The 14,046-nt window shown below is 32.2% G+C and overlaps 1 protein-coding gene across 3 annotated transcripts in view; it reads left to right on the top strand.

The window, feature by feature from the left end:
• ARL6 (ADP ribosylation factor like GTPase 6) overlaps window positions 1–13,432 on the top strand; it is a 45,644-nt gene extending 32,212 nt beyond the window's left edge. The window contains exons 4-9 of one of the 3 annotated variants that reach the window (XM_031958887.1): window positions 1,472–1,540; window positions 4,643–4,737; window positions 5,384–5,513; window positions 9,561–9,616; window positions 9,746–9,758; window positions 12,854–13,432. In XM_031958887.1, coding sequence (XP_031814747.1) covers window positions 1,472–1,540; window positions 4,643–4,737; window positions 5,384–5,513; window positions 9,561–9,616; window positions 9,746–9,758; window positions 12,854–12,887 — 397 coding nt within the window. In that variant the 3' untranslated portion in view covers window positions 12,888–13,432. Of the gene's footprint in view, window positions 1–1,471; window positions 1,541–4,642; window positions 4,738–5,383; window positions 5,514–7,201; window positions 7,304–9,560; window positions 9,617–9,745; window positions 9,759–12,853 lie in introns of those variants that run through there. The other 2 variants (XR_004232885.1, XM_003765532.4) reach the window with 2 other exon arrangements.
• The last annotated feature ends 614 nt before the right edge of the window (window positions 13,433–14,046 follow it).

Genomic DNA, 14,046 nt, shown 5'->3' with positions numbered 1-14,046 from the left:
TTAGGAGTTACACATATCATTTTCTCATATAAGAATATAAACATTTTATCCTTATTAAGTCCCTTGTGATTTCTCTTTCATGTTTATCTGTTTAACCTTCTCTTAAATCTTGGGTTTCAATATCATATTTTCTCTTCAGCTCTGATCTTTTCATTAGGAATGCTTAAAAGTTCTCTATCTCATTAAATATCTTTTTTTGTCTCTGAAGGATTATATTGTTTTGCTTATTGTAATCCTAGCTCCTTTGCCTTTCAAAATATCATATGCTAAGCTCACAGCTCCTCTTAAATGGAAGTTGCTAAATCTTGTTTGATTCTGACTATAACTCCATGATACTTGAATGGTTTCTTTATGGCTGCTTGCAACATTTTCTCCTCTACCTGGCAGCTCTGGAATTTGGCTATAATATTTATGGGAATTTTTGTTTGGGGATCTCTTTCAAGAAGTGATCTGTGCATTCTTTAAATTTCTAATTTTTTGTGGGGCATTTGGGGTTAAGTGATTTGCCCAGGGTCACATAGCTAGTAAGTGTTGTGTCCCCTGTAGCCACAAAGTGCTGTTCTCCTCTGCACCATGGAATTGCGATCCAGAACTGCATATTGGTGATAGATTTGTCAAGCAGAGGCTACTTCTGTGCCCAGTGTTAACTTATGACCCTCTATAATCGTTTCTTGACCATTTGTCCAATCTCCAATCCATCTCTGGGTTGAAAGCCCCAAAATTGCTGCTGCTGCTGTTGTTATAACCTTCTCCAAACCTCACAGTTGTTTTCACAGCTGCAGAACACCAGACTGGCCCCCTTCCCCAGTATGACAAAGCTCTTTTGCTAACTTCCTAAGCTGTCTTCACCCCACCTTTTTTTGCTTCTACCTCTCCAATATTCAATTTGAAGTTATTTTAATGTTATTTAGAGGAAAGTGATGAGACAATTCAATTAGATTGCTGTCTCTTGGGTCTGCCAGTGGTTATAAAATTCAGTGAAATGTATAACCTGAAAGCCAAATAATATTCTTCTGTCAGTTTTGAGGATTCAGTTTTGAGGATCTGGGATCCCAGTGCACTCCTAGTTTTTATTTGCTTCAGGTTAGTTTAAAAAACAAACTTCTAATTGTATTGTTTCTTGAAATATAAGTGACTAATAAATCTTAGTTACTATCTTTTTGTTCCAAAATGAATAATTTGAAAGCCATCAAAAGGCAAAGTTCAGTGAATTTTTATTTTACTTTACATTAAAATAAATTCTGGTAACTTTACCAGTAAAAAGATAACATCTTTTTATATTGTGCAAAGCCATATTTGCTAGTAATATTTTATCCCATTTCACTAGTCACTTTTTTTATGGGAAAAATTAAAGCTTCTTTGGGCTAAAGGTTTTATCTCAGAGTTGTTTCTTAATTTAAAAAAATAAATAAACAGTACATGTACATATCTAATTAGTGACTCATAGTTTGGCCCGGAATTTCTTTTGCAGTTTGGCTTTCACAGTGTTTGATATGTCAGGTCAAGGAAGATACAGAAACCTATGGGAACATTATTATAAGTAAGTAAATTCTTAATTTTTCCACAGAATTTTATTCCTCTTCCAAAGACTTAATATCCTATTTCACATTAAAGTACTTTGGAGATATATATTAATATTCTCATTGAGGATAAAGACTATATCTTACTTTTATGATAAACACGGAGTTTAACAAAGTAAGGACTTTAAGAAGCATTTGTAGAATATGATTTGAATCAGTGTCAATATGAATTGATGAAGTGGATGTTTCTGTTTTAATAACAAATTATAGCAGGTCATATAAATGGTCATTTTAATAGACTTGAATGGGCTTGTAATATGTAATTTTAAATTCTTTCCTAATTTAAATAATTAACATCTCAAGAGAAACATCCACAAGATGATTCAGTAGTCAGGTAAATTCAATTTAATTAAAAATATATGATTTATTAAGAAGACAATGTATAAGATGCTGTGCTGGGCACTGCTTTTATTTGTATGTATAGTTGTCTGATTAAAAACTGTAATTAATGAGGGATTAGATTCTGATGTTGACTGGTATGTTCTGTCCTACTGCCAAACAACCGAAGTAGCTCATAATTATAGAGTATTTTAAGGTTTACAAAGTGATTCCTCCCTTAACAACTCTGTGAGATAGGTAGTGCAAATATTATTATCCCCATTTTACAGATGAGGGAAGTAAGAATTTAAAAGGTGAAATAGTTACACATCAAATAAGTGTCAAAGCCAGAATTCAATTTCAGGTTCTTCTGACTTTAGTTTAGTGTTCTTTCCACTATACTATGCTACACTATATATACTTTTAGTATACAAATATGAACATCATTGATTCTATAGCTTATTTTGAAAATATTGATACTAACTTCCTCTTAGGCAGCAATAATTTTATACTGATATTTGATAGAACAAGATGAATTAGGACAGCATGAGAAACTTCTCTCAGATTTTTCCACTTCTTTAAAGTATGCCCCAAATTGCTCTTTTCAAAATCCATTAAGTGCAGAAGTAACACAAAAGAAAACTCATTCAGTAGGGGACACAGACAGCAATTTCATTAGCTTGTTACATTAATACACTTGTTTAAAAAAAAAAAAAACAACCACTGCATGGTTTTATATTTTAAAATCTACTACATTGGAGGAATAGTTCATTTAGAGGTTTTGAGTTTTAATTATAGGTTGAGCAATATTTCTTTTGAAAGTTTTATCACATAATGTGATAGTATCTTAGTTTAATTTACATATGATTGATTTTGTGATATGTTCTTATAAAGCCAGTATTTAAGGAACAACCAAGCAGTATAGTCAGAGGTATGATATAACATACGGAATTGATTGTTTTATTTTGAAATGAAAATTTTTAAGGTTTTTAATTACATTTCATTTTAGCCTATTTTGATGTTTCTATTCAACAATTAAAGTAGCAAAAAAAAAAAAAAAAGAATTAAAGTAGCATATTATTATCCATAGCTTTGCTACACAATTATAAAGTCAGTCAAATTTTTATATTGTAGTTGTCACAAAATGCAATATAATTGCCTGGGAAATGGCAATTTTTTTTTCTTTTAATTTTTGTTGCTTTCTACTTCATTGGAAAAGTTGTGGGATTTGGAGTTAGAGAACTCAGGTCCAAAATCCAACTCTGCCATTTAATTCTTGTATACTTGGAGCATGTCACTTAATCTCTCTAGGTTATAATGTTCTAATATGAGGGGGTTGTATTTGAGGACTTCTAAGGCCCCTCCTATTTCTAAATCTATGAACCTATGATAGATGGTAGTTATTTTTTCCATAAAGCTATTCCTTATATCAAAGAATATCAAGGGGGGAAAAATTCACTGAAGCTAACTAATAAATCTCCCAAAGTGCAAAGAAGGGAAGAAGATATATATATATAGTCTCATCTCTCTACTTCAGGGCTAAGCTTTATCATTAAAGCTAGAGTTAAAAAATTCTCAAAAATAAAAAAGAAAAAATCATTACAAACCATTAGCATATAAAAGATCATCTCTAATCACTAATAAGAAGAAAAATGCAGAGCAACAGAGCTTTGAAATTTTACCTATAAAATTTGCATTGATGACAATAGATAGGAATAGTCCAAATATTCTGGAAAGTCAATTAGAATTATCTCAATAAAATGACTGAAATGCCCATACCCTTTCATTCAAGAGAACTCACTTGTAAACATATTCCTATGTTTACATTAAAAAAAAAATACATAAAAAAAAAAATGCCATATACACAGTAACATTTTTTCTAGTAAGAAAGCTGGAAACATGGTTGATGCCCATCAGTTTATAGTTGGCGGAATCCAACAATGAACAAATTGTGTTATATGAATGCAAAAAAGGATTATTACACTGTAAGAAAAGACTTACAGAATTAATATATAAATATAAACTGATGCAAATGATTTTACTTTGCTACTCCCTTGCTTAAAATAAACTATGTGGCTTAATTTGGATCCAAAAAAAAAAAAAAAAAAAAGCCCTGGATTCTCTTCTTTCTCTGACATTAACTAGCTCTGTTAACCCTATTGGACCTCTATGAGTCTCATTTTTTGTGATATAGAAAACAAGGACCATAACAGTTGTAGTACTTACCTGAAAAGGTTCATAGGCATCTAGAATCAGATATTGAAAGCTTGAAGGGATGCCTTTGGGGTAATTTTATAGGTGAGGAATATAAGGCCCAGAGAAGTTAAGTTGTAATGTCAACTTTTGTAATAGCACTCACAAAGAAGTGATTAAAGAGGTAGAAGATTTCTGTGGGTATGCTGAAGCCAGAGAAATGAAAATGCATTTTATATGTAGTAAAATTTACAAATTTTAAAGCATTAAATAAATGTCAGTTGTTATTCATTACTCTTAATATTCTGAGGTTCTTATATGGAAAATTTGCCCAACTTTACTACACAGAATTTGAATGCTATATTCCCAAAATTTTTTATGATCCTCAAGACCATAGTTGGAGCAACAAATGTGTTTAAAAGCACTATCTCCTGTGTTTGGAGGAACATATATTTATACATCAAAAAAGAAATTTTAATTTGTTACCAGTAAAGCTGTTGATAATTTGTAAAGACTTGTAATTTTTTTCTTCATTTTTATATATTACACAGAGAAGGCCAGGCCATTATTTTTGTCATTGATAGTAGTGACAGACTAAGAATGGTTGTAGCCAAAGAAGAACTTGATATTCTCTTGAATCACCCAGGTAAGTGACTTTTCTCTTTTGTACTTTATGGTAATATACACTGTTCTGTATTTATATAATTAAATTTTCTAAACTTTATAAATATGCAGTATATAATACAGAAAATTATTCCCTTTGCTTCATTTTCTTACTATTTTTTCAATCTTTTAAAGCTTTTCTTTTTATTAAAAGCTTTTTATTAAAAGCACACTATGACTTAAAGCTTTTATAGAGCTACTTATGAAATATACTATGTTTTAAATTTAAGAAACATATTCTTGAAATTTACATTCACCCTATAAGTTAAAAATCTTTGGAACAGATTCTTAATGTTCAAATACAATGTACCTGTTGTTGGTGATGCCAGTGAGATGAGATTTTTTTTTTCACAAGCAATTGATTGCTTCTCCAAAGTTCTTGAATCATTCTTTGAATCAAACTTTCTATTGTCTTCTACCTTGGGTTTGGCTCAGAACTTCTGCTTATGATAAACTATAAATTTCATCATGTGTGTATATATATATGTATATATATATATATGCATATATATTTTAAAATGTGTTTTATAAAACATAGAAACATACAGATATTAAGTACTTTTCCTATTTTGTTTTTATTTCTGATAAATTTAATATAATGATTTGCAGTTTTGTTTTTTCTTTCTTAGACATTAAACACCGCCGAATACCAATTTTATTCTTTGCTAACAAAATGGATCTTAGAGATGCGGTAACATCTGTAAAAGTGTCTCAGTTGCTGTCTTTAGAAAACATCAAAGATAAACCATGGCATATTTGGTAAAATTTTATGTTTTCCTTTCCTTTTTCATTAAAAACATAGTTTTCAGCTTTGATCACTTTTTTCTAGTCTACAATACTGCAGTAAAGGTGTGTTCAGTATATACTGACTAGCTAGACATTAATGATGTGAAGCTTCTTTGAAAACTAAGATATCTGTTTTCAGAATTATATGTTCCTAAGGTTATTGTGGCAATAATGCAAGATGTTTGGAAAAATTAATGAGGTTGAACTTCAAAATCATGAATTACTTTTAGAATTGAATTTATTGTATATTTGAGAAACAGTCTCTAGATTACTTAAATAATTGATACTTGCCTAACACAGTATCCCAAAAGAAACAACTCCAGCTTTAAAAAAAGTGAGGTAGCCAAAGTTTTTCTCTAGTATCCCTCACCTTCTCTTTTCTCTTTTTTTCCCTTTAAATTACAAACCTTATAAGAGGTTACAAAGAGAAAATGTGATTAACATATTCATTTACTTTCAGGAGGGTAGTAATAATGGCCTAAACTAGAGTAGTGGCAATGGTAATAAAGAGAAGAGTAATAATGGGAGATATTGCACAGCTGTACTTTATAGAACTTTATAGGATTATAGTAGCTGAATATATCTGGCAAGAAAGAGAAAGATGTACTCTGCAAGCAGTTAACCCTGAATATATCTAATAATATCCCTATAATATATCTAAAAATGAAGAAAAAGAGTGAGCACATTGCCAACAATGTCAGAAACAAGAAAGATATTGTGCATGGAACTCAAAGATGGGAATTTAAGAGTCATCTTCATCCTACAGGCAAAGTTGTAGGATGGTATAAAATAGCTGAGGCAGCATAGAGAGAAGATAAGTTAGAGTAGAGAAGCAGCATGAATAGAGAAAATCGTGAGTAATGAAGAGACAAATGGTCTTGGAGGCAGTAAAACCTGTATCCAGATCTTTCTTTTTGAAATAAGAGTTATTATATGACCCCAGGCAAGTTAACTTTCTAAGATGTAAAGTTACAAAATGGTTGTCAGTCTGCATTGGCAAAGTCTGTTTCTTCACCCACAGTTCTTCACAATGATAAAATTGTATGGACATATCCAAATGTATATGTATATGTATGTATCATGCAAATCCTTGGGCAGTACCCATAATGTCTATCTTAAAGGGTCCATAAAAATGATAAAACTAGTGAAGAAAACAAAGGAGTGATTAAAGAGGTAGAAGATCTCTGTGGGTATGCTGAAGCCAGAGAAAGGAAAAAGAATATCAAGATGACATGTTCAGTTGTATCAAGAGCTACCAATGAAGGGTGAATTCTAAGAAGAAAAAACAGTGAACGCAGTGTTTAGATAACTTTCTATAGACTAGTAAGATAGAAAACACATAATAAAAGAGAGGAAAAAAAACATATTGAGGAAATGGGGTACAGACAACTTTTCCAGCTGGTGTAATAGTGAAGTAAAGAGGGAAAAGATGGTATATCAATGGGCTAAATGAGTTATGGCACAGGTGGGGAACCTTTTTTTTTTTGCCAAGGCCATTTAGTTATAACATCATTCAAGGGCCACATAAAATTATCATTCATAAGCATTCTAGCAGTGGGGGGTGCAGTTACCTTAGCAGGATCTGAGCAAATGATTTCGCATCCCCAGAGTGGATATTTCCTCACCCCTGAGTGAAAGGCAGGATGATTTGTTTTTTAAAGGATTGGTGAGACACAATCACATGTTGCAGATAAATAGGAAGGAGAAAAAGATTGAAGATGTATGAGAAAAAAGAAAACAGTTGGAGCAGGATCCAGTGGAAGGTAGGAGTTAATGGAACAAAGGGTACAAATAGAAGAATTCAACTTTTTTTGTTGATAAGAAATGAGAATATCACTTTTTCTATGACAAGAGAAAAGTAATGAAGAAAGGACCCTGAAACTCTAAATATCTTTAAAGGAGAAAATCTTCAATTCTGCCTCAGTGAGGGACCCCGCCCTGAGGGACAAACAGTTTCATCCTTATCTGGGTGGGGTCACCTCAGTCCTGGAACTCATTGAATTCAATTCAAATTCCAGCTCAAGCTGAAACCCAGTGATGAGCTAACTTAGGACTCCACCCATGAGCCCCCTCTAGCTTGTAGTCAAAGCTCCCATTATAAAAGAGCCAACTTTGCAGAGGTTCCAAACATGCCATGCTATGCCATGCTGGGCTATGCCATGCTATGCCAAGGAGCCTCTGTCCACTGGAATACTCTTTCTAGTGCCATCCTCTTTTTATCCTCACCTAACAAGACTTTATGCCTCTCTGTCAAGATTTCTAACCTTACTTCCCATCCCTATAGTAAACATCTTTTATCAACCTAGGTTTTCGGGTCTGTAAATTCTTTTACAGAGATCTTCTGCGCTGCTATAAGGGAGTCCGCAAAACTCCCTATCCTTGCGCCAAATCCCAAGGGGTTGCAGAGGAGCCAAACCTCTCCATTTGGTTCCCTGAACCTCGAACCTGCCCACTAGACCTTATCATTTAACTCCCTAACTACTAGAAACCCTAATTTCATTTTTGTTCCCTAAATCAAAACCTTATCAGTAAGAAATAATGCTACTGAGATTTATTATGAAGAGGAATGAAGAAACTTAGGCCAAGTGTCCGGCATTTATTTCTACCTTAAAATTATTCGATAATAAGCCAAACTCTGATGCTTTAGTAAGTATCAAATATTGTCTAAGTAATTTCTGAATTTCTAAACTAAATAGTTTCTGATTTGGGATAGGCAAATATAATATATTTGGGCTTATACCCCAAAGAAATACTAAAGAAGGGAAAGGGACCTCTATATGCCATAATGTTTGTGGCAGCCCTTTTTGTAGTAGCTAGAAACTGGAAAATGAATGAATGCTCATCAATTGGAGAATGATTGGGTAAATTGTGGTATATGAATGTTATGGAATATTATTGTTCTGTAAGAAATGACCAGCAGGATGAATACAGAGAGTCTTGGAGAGACTTACATGAACTGATGCTAAGTGAAATGAGTAGAACCAAGAGATCATTATAACTTCAACAACGATACTGTATGAGGATGTATTCTGATGGAAGTGGATATCTTTGACAAAGAGATCTAACTCAGTTCCAATTGATCAGTGATGGACAGAAGCAGCTACACCCAGAGAAGGAACACTGGGAAATGAATGTAAACTGTTTGCATTTTTGTTTTTCTTCCCAGGTTATTTTTACCTTCTGAATCCAATTCTCCCTGTGCAACAAGAGAACTGTTCGGTTCTGTACACATATATTATATCTAGGATATTACTATAACATATTTAACATTTAACATTTGACTGCTTGCCATCTAGGGGAAGGGGGTGGAGGGAAGGAAGGGAAAAATCGGAACAGAAGTGAGTGCAAGGGATAATGTTGTAAAAAATTATCCAGGCATATGTTCTGTCAATAAAAAGATAATAAAAAGAAAAAGAAGGGCAGGTCTTCCATATATATATATATATATATATATATATATATATATATATCTTAAATTATGTTCTTATCGATTTTATAATTTGATTGTGGCTATCTGTAAAACAGTGTGTCTGGAAGACAATCTGGAGAATTCATTTGATTAGAGGATTTCCCTGAACAATTATAGGTTTGGTCCCTGTACATGCCAACTATCTTTAGACAGTGAAAAGACCCAGTTCCATAGGCAGACTATAACATTATCCTTAAAAGTAAATATTTCAAAGGAAAAGCCAAGGACAAAGGAGGTTCAGTATAAATCACCCAATATAAATCCATTGCTAGTTCTGGAAAAACAGTTGAAATTGCATGTTCTATCGATGTTAGGTCAGTATGGTATAAGAGTAGCATTTTTTGAGGGTGACAAAACTATCAAAAATTCATGTGTTTATGAATAACTCATGTTTTGCTCTTGAGCAGATGTTGTCATCTGCTGTTTTTACTTATTTAAAATTTTCATAAAACTTGAAAAATGTGGTGTGTTATTGATAACTGTGCTTAGACTTGAAATATAACTCTTTGTACACTTATATGATTTCTACTTTGTTTTTGTTTTTGTTTCAGTGCTAGTGATGCCATTAAGGGAGAAGGATTACAGGAAGGTGTAGACTGGCTACAAGGTATACCTGGTATTTTATATATCATCATCCTTTTGTTTCCTTTCTACTCAGTTATTTCTTTTCTAAGTTTTCTTTTGATTATGTCATCTATCTTTTTTTTTCCTTACTTCCACTTAATCCTGCTGTCAGAAAAAACTACAGAGTAAGTACCCACAATCTTACTCCATTTTCTCATATTTTTAAGCATTTGTGTGCAGAAAAGTTGATAAGTGATGAAAAATATAATTAATATTTTTCTAAAACTTGACAGTAAATCTAAGTACAGAATGATATAGTAATAGAAGTTATTTTAGTCAAATTTTTAACATATTTCTGTGATTGGTTTCAAGCATGCGTAGTGATAGGAAAATAACATGAATAATGTGAACCAAATTGTCCTTTTAAGAATCTTACATGTCCTCTCTCTCCACTTCTTACACATAACATTATAAAGAGTATAATATTTATGCTCATAGTGCCTTGAACATAATATGGATTTTAAAATTTGTTGAATTTAATTATAGATGTATTTTACGCTACTCATTAGGGTAGTTTCATGCAGTAGGTTAGTTAATATTATCTTATTTTGAGAGAAAAAAACTGGGATACTTTTTTCACGTGAATTTGCACTGTAAATAATAACAGAATTTATTGTAAGTTCAAAGATAAAGCTTCTCAAAAGGACACAGATAACACCAGCTGTTCCTTGTCATTCATAGTAGATTCATTTCTCATGCTCACAATTGATAATAAATAGTTAGACCTTTTGAACAGTATTTTCCTACTCTGGTTAGGGCACAATAATGAATGAAATGAATTAACAAGGACTTAATATTTTAAATCTCCCTTTTCTCTACTTCTTGATCAGAGTTTAATCATTCTTTGCCTCTTTCATGTTAAGTACTATCAGAAAAATTTCTACATCAAGAGTAGTACATCTGTGCCCAAACTGGCCTAAATTCATGTTACATTTCAGAATTCTTCAATGGATCTGTGACCTTAGTGATAGAAACTGATTTCAATCAATTACAGGTTTTGTGGAATTCCCACATGGGGCCATTAAGTTGCAGGGAGAAACACCTTATTCTGAAGGCAAGGAAGGCATGCCTAACTCTGGCCAGATGCTTCAGTATCAACTTCATCTCCTCTCATTTTATATATCCTCTCAGTTTTGTCACATCTTGTCCTTTCTTTCTTTGTAGCATCATCATGTTCCTTTTTCTGCAGTCACCACCCTCATTCCATTTTTCAGCTCCTCAAAACTTCTCCCATGAAGATGGCTGTAACCTTCTCTTGGGTGTCCCTGCCTCCTCTCTCTTCCCCACTCTGATCCATTTTTCATACAACTACCAAAGTGACATTCCTAAAGTGTGGATCTGATGATGTTACCCACCATCATATATACTTAGTAAACTTACCCACCAAGATCAAAATTAAGATGCTTTACATTTAAACTTCTTCACAACCTGTCTTTTTTCTACCTTTCTGGTTTTCTTACACTCTACTTCCCCACCCCACCCCATATGCCTACCTGCTCTTCCTCATCTCCATTTCCAGGCCATTGATCTGACTGTCCCCAAGCTGAGATTGGAATGCCAGTTTTTTTTAGCTCTATCTCCTAGACTCATATACCTTCCTTCAAGACTCTGCTCAATGGCTGCCACCTGCAGGAATCCTAAGCTGGGAGAACCTTCCCTTCTAAGGTTATCTTCTCAGTACTCTCTATGTATCTTATATGTACCTGTTGGCTCCTCCATTAAAAATATCAACTTGAGACCAGGGGTAGTTTTTTCTCTCTTGGTATTCCCAAGTGCTTAGCACCATGCCTAGCACATTTGCTTATTAATTGACTGGTTGGCCAGTCATTTTGCACATGCTTACTAATGACTGTACAGGAGAATGGAAAAGGAAGTATGGATTGTCAGAACTGTCTGTTTAAAAAGAACAGTACTGGGTTTCCCAAAAAAAAAAAAAAAAAAAAAAAAAAAGCATTCTTTTTTGAACTAACCACTAGGTGTCAGTAGTGATCTAAAATCGCAATGAAAATGCCTTGACGATTAAATTGTATTCTTTTTTAAAATTATGAGTTTAACATTTGTGCATCTTGGCATTCAAATTTACCTGTAAATTCACTGGGGAACAATATTGTTAAGTTTTGACTTTTATAATATTAGACAGCTTTAAATGTTCATTGCTTAATGAATTCATTCATCAAACATCTACCAAGTGCCTTATATAAGTATAGCTATATATAATCATCAAACGTCTACCAAGTGCCAGTGCTAAGTGGTAAGGGGGTTACAAGAATAAATAAGATATTCTCCCTACTTCTAAGAATTTTGTAATTTACAATAGCAATAGAGAATGACAAGCATATAAGAAATTTTAACAGTATTTTAGGACTTTTAAGGGGAAAGCTTAGTGGGCTGGAAATATTCTTGATCATCTCATTTAAAAAGCTTCATTTTAGCTGAACCTTAAAATTCTCTTAAATATCTTCCATAATTTAATTAAATAGACATTTATTAAATGTGGTTGTGGGCCCAAGCTTAAGCTGTTTTGGAAAATAAACAATAAACAAAATTGTATTCATTAGTGCATATAATTGCTGATATGTTGACCAAAGACATCTATGTGAAGTTAAATTATTAAAGAAGACATTGTAAAATATAAAGTCAAGAAATCTTGGTTACTTTGTTTTTTTTTTCTTCTCATGTCTTAATAAAGGGGGGAAAGAGAATTTGGGTTCATTTTCTTGCTAATATTGCACATATTTAACATTGTAGGCTTCATTTTGAAAAATTGCTTCTTATAATTGTCATGTAAAAGGCAAATCAATAACTTCTAAGACCATGTTCTCTTATATCCTGTTTTGGGGGCTTTATATAACCACCTATTTATTAGAAAATAAAAGCAGGATTCTTAGATACCCAGCAAAGTGAAATGTATTATTTAGTAAAATCTTAATAAAATATGCATTCCTTTTATAGAACCATAAATTATTTGGTCCTTCCCCCTTTTAAAAATACCTTTAAAAATAAAAGCATTCCATATCCACCTTAGATCATATGTTTGGCTCATATTTTCTTTTATCATATATTTCAATGTGATAAATGCTGTCACTTATCTTCAAATTGATAGCATAAAGCTTTATAAAAATGTGTGTGTGTATATAGATATGGAGTATGTATGTATGTATGTATTCACTTTGGTATTTATAAGGATTTGTTCTTGTTTATTTTTATCTCTCATTACCAGATCAGATCCAAGCGGTGAAGACATGAAAAGATAATGATTATAAGAGATGATGATGATGTTCATAAACTTCAACAGTTATTTCATTTAAAGGCATGATTTCTTAAAGCACACTTTATTATTTTTTTTATTTTAGGCTTTGCCTGTGTGTATATTTAAGAATTTCATACATTATCATACATTATTCTGTTTGCCTTCATGGACTCAAGAAGAATAAGCTTTTTATTTTTTAGCAATATAACTTCTCAGGTATGCTGAGACCATGAGTTATTTTCAGACCAAATCTTTTTTTAGCAGGGACACTAGAATAATAAGTCCACTAAATGAAATTTCTGCATTCAATTTTAATCATTTTTTGGCATTGTAGTATACTGAAAAATTAAATATATGCCATCTCTATATCCTGACTCAATCTTTTGAAAAATATATTTTATTTTAAAAGATGTCTCATTTTTGTAATTTAGTGTATGATGAAACTTTATGAATTCTGTTTACAGACGCTCATAAGGGATTCTGGTTATTAGTATTTATTGAATTTGTTACTAAGTATCATATGTTATCATTAATAAAATATGAAATTAATGTATCAACTAACGTGTGTTTGTTTAGAGTGAAAAGAACAATGCTTTTTTTTAAGATGGCACCAAATAACACCTTGTATATTTTATTGTCATTTGAAACAGAACTAATATTTAAAGGAAAATATGATTTCTTTGAGTATAATATAGGTCTTCCTTTCTTTGTCTAATTAGGCAATTTAATTTCTATTCTAGACTGAAAAATATAATTGAAAGTTCTTTTTTTCCTGTTACAGCTTTTATGGTTGACTCTACTTTAGGCTTTAGTTCTCACATTAAGCTACCACATTGCCACTTCTTTTCTCACAGAGCTTTGTCATGATAGACAATGATCAATTACAAAACTGTATGCTTTAAGGAAAATGTTGTATATATACACTGCAAAATCATTACACTGTAGATTTGAAGATGCATTCAAAACATAGAAATCAAATGTACAAAATCTCTTATTTTGTCACCGATTTCTCTTCAGGAAACACATTGACCAAAGCCACTAAAAACAGGCAACCTTCACCTAGGAAATTATAACAGTAAACTGTCACTGAGGCAATATATTTTTAAGGGGGGAAATAAGTTTTTTAATAAGGAAATGGCCTCAAAGCTGAGGACATTTTTCTT

The sequence above is a fragment of the Sarcophilus harrisii genome, chromosome 3 (assembly GCF_902635505.1).
Source record: "Sarcophilus harrisii chromosome 3, mSarHar1.11, whole genome shotgun sequence".
Classification (NCBI taxonomy): Eukaryota; Metazoa; Chordata; class Mammalia; order Dasyuromorphia; family Dasyuridae; genus Sarcophilus; species Sarcophilus harrisii.
The sequence above is the reverse complement of the archived record's forward strand: the minus strand, read 5'-3'. Positions and strand labels throughout refer to the sequence as shown.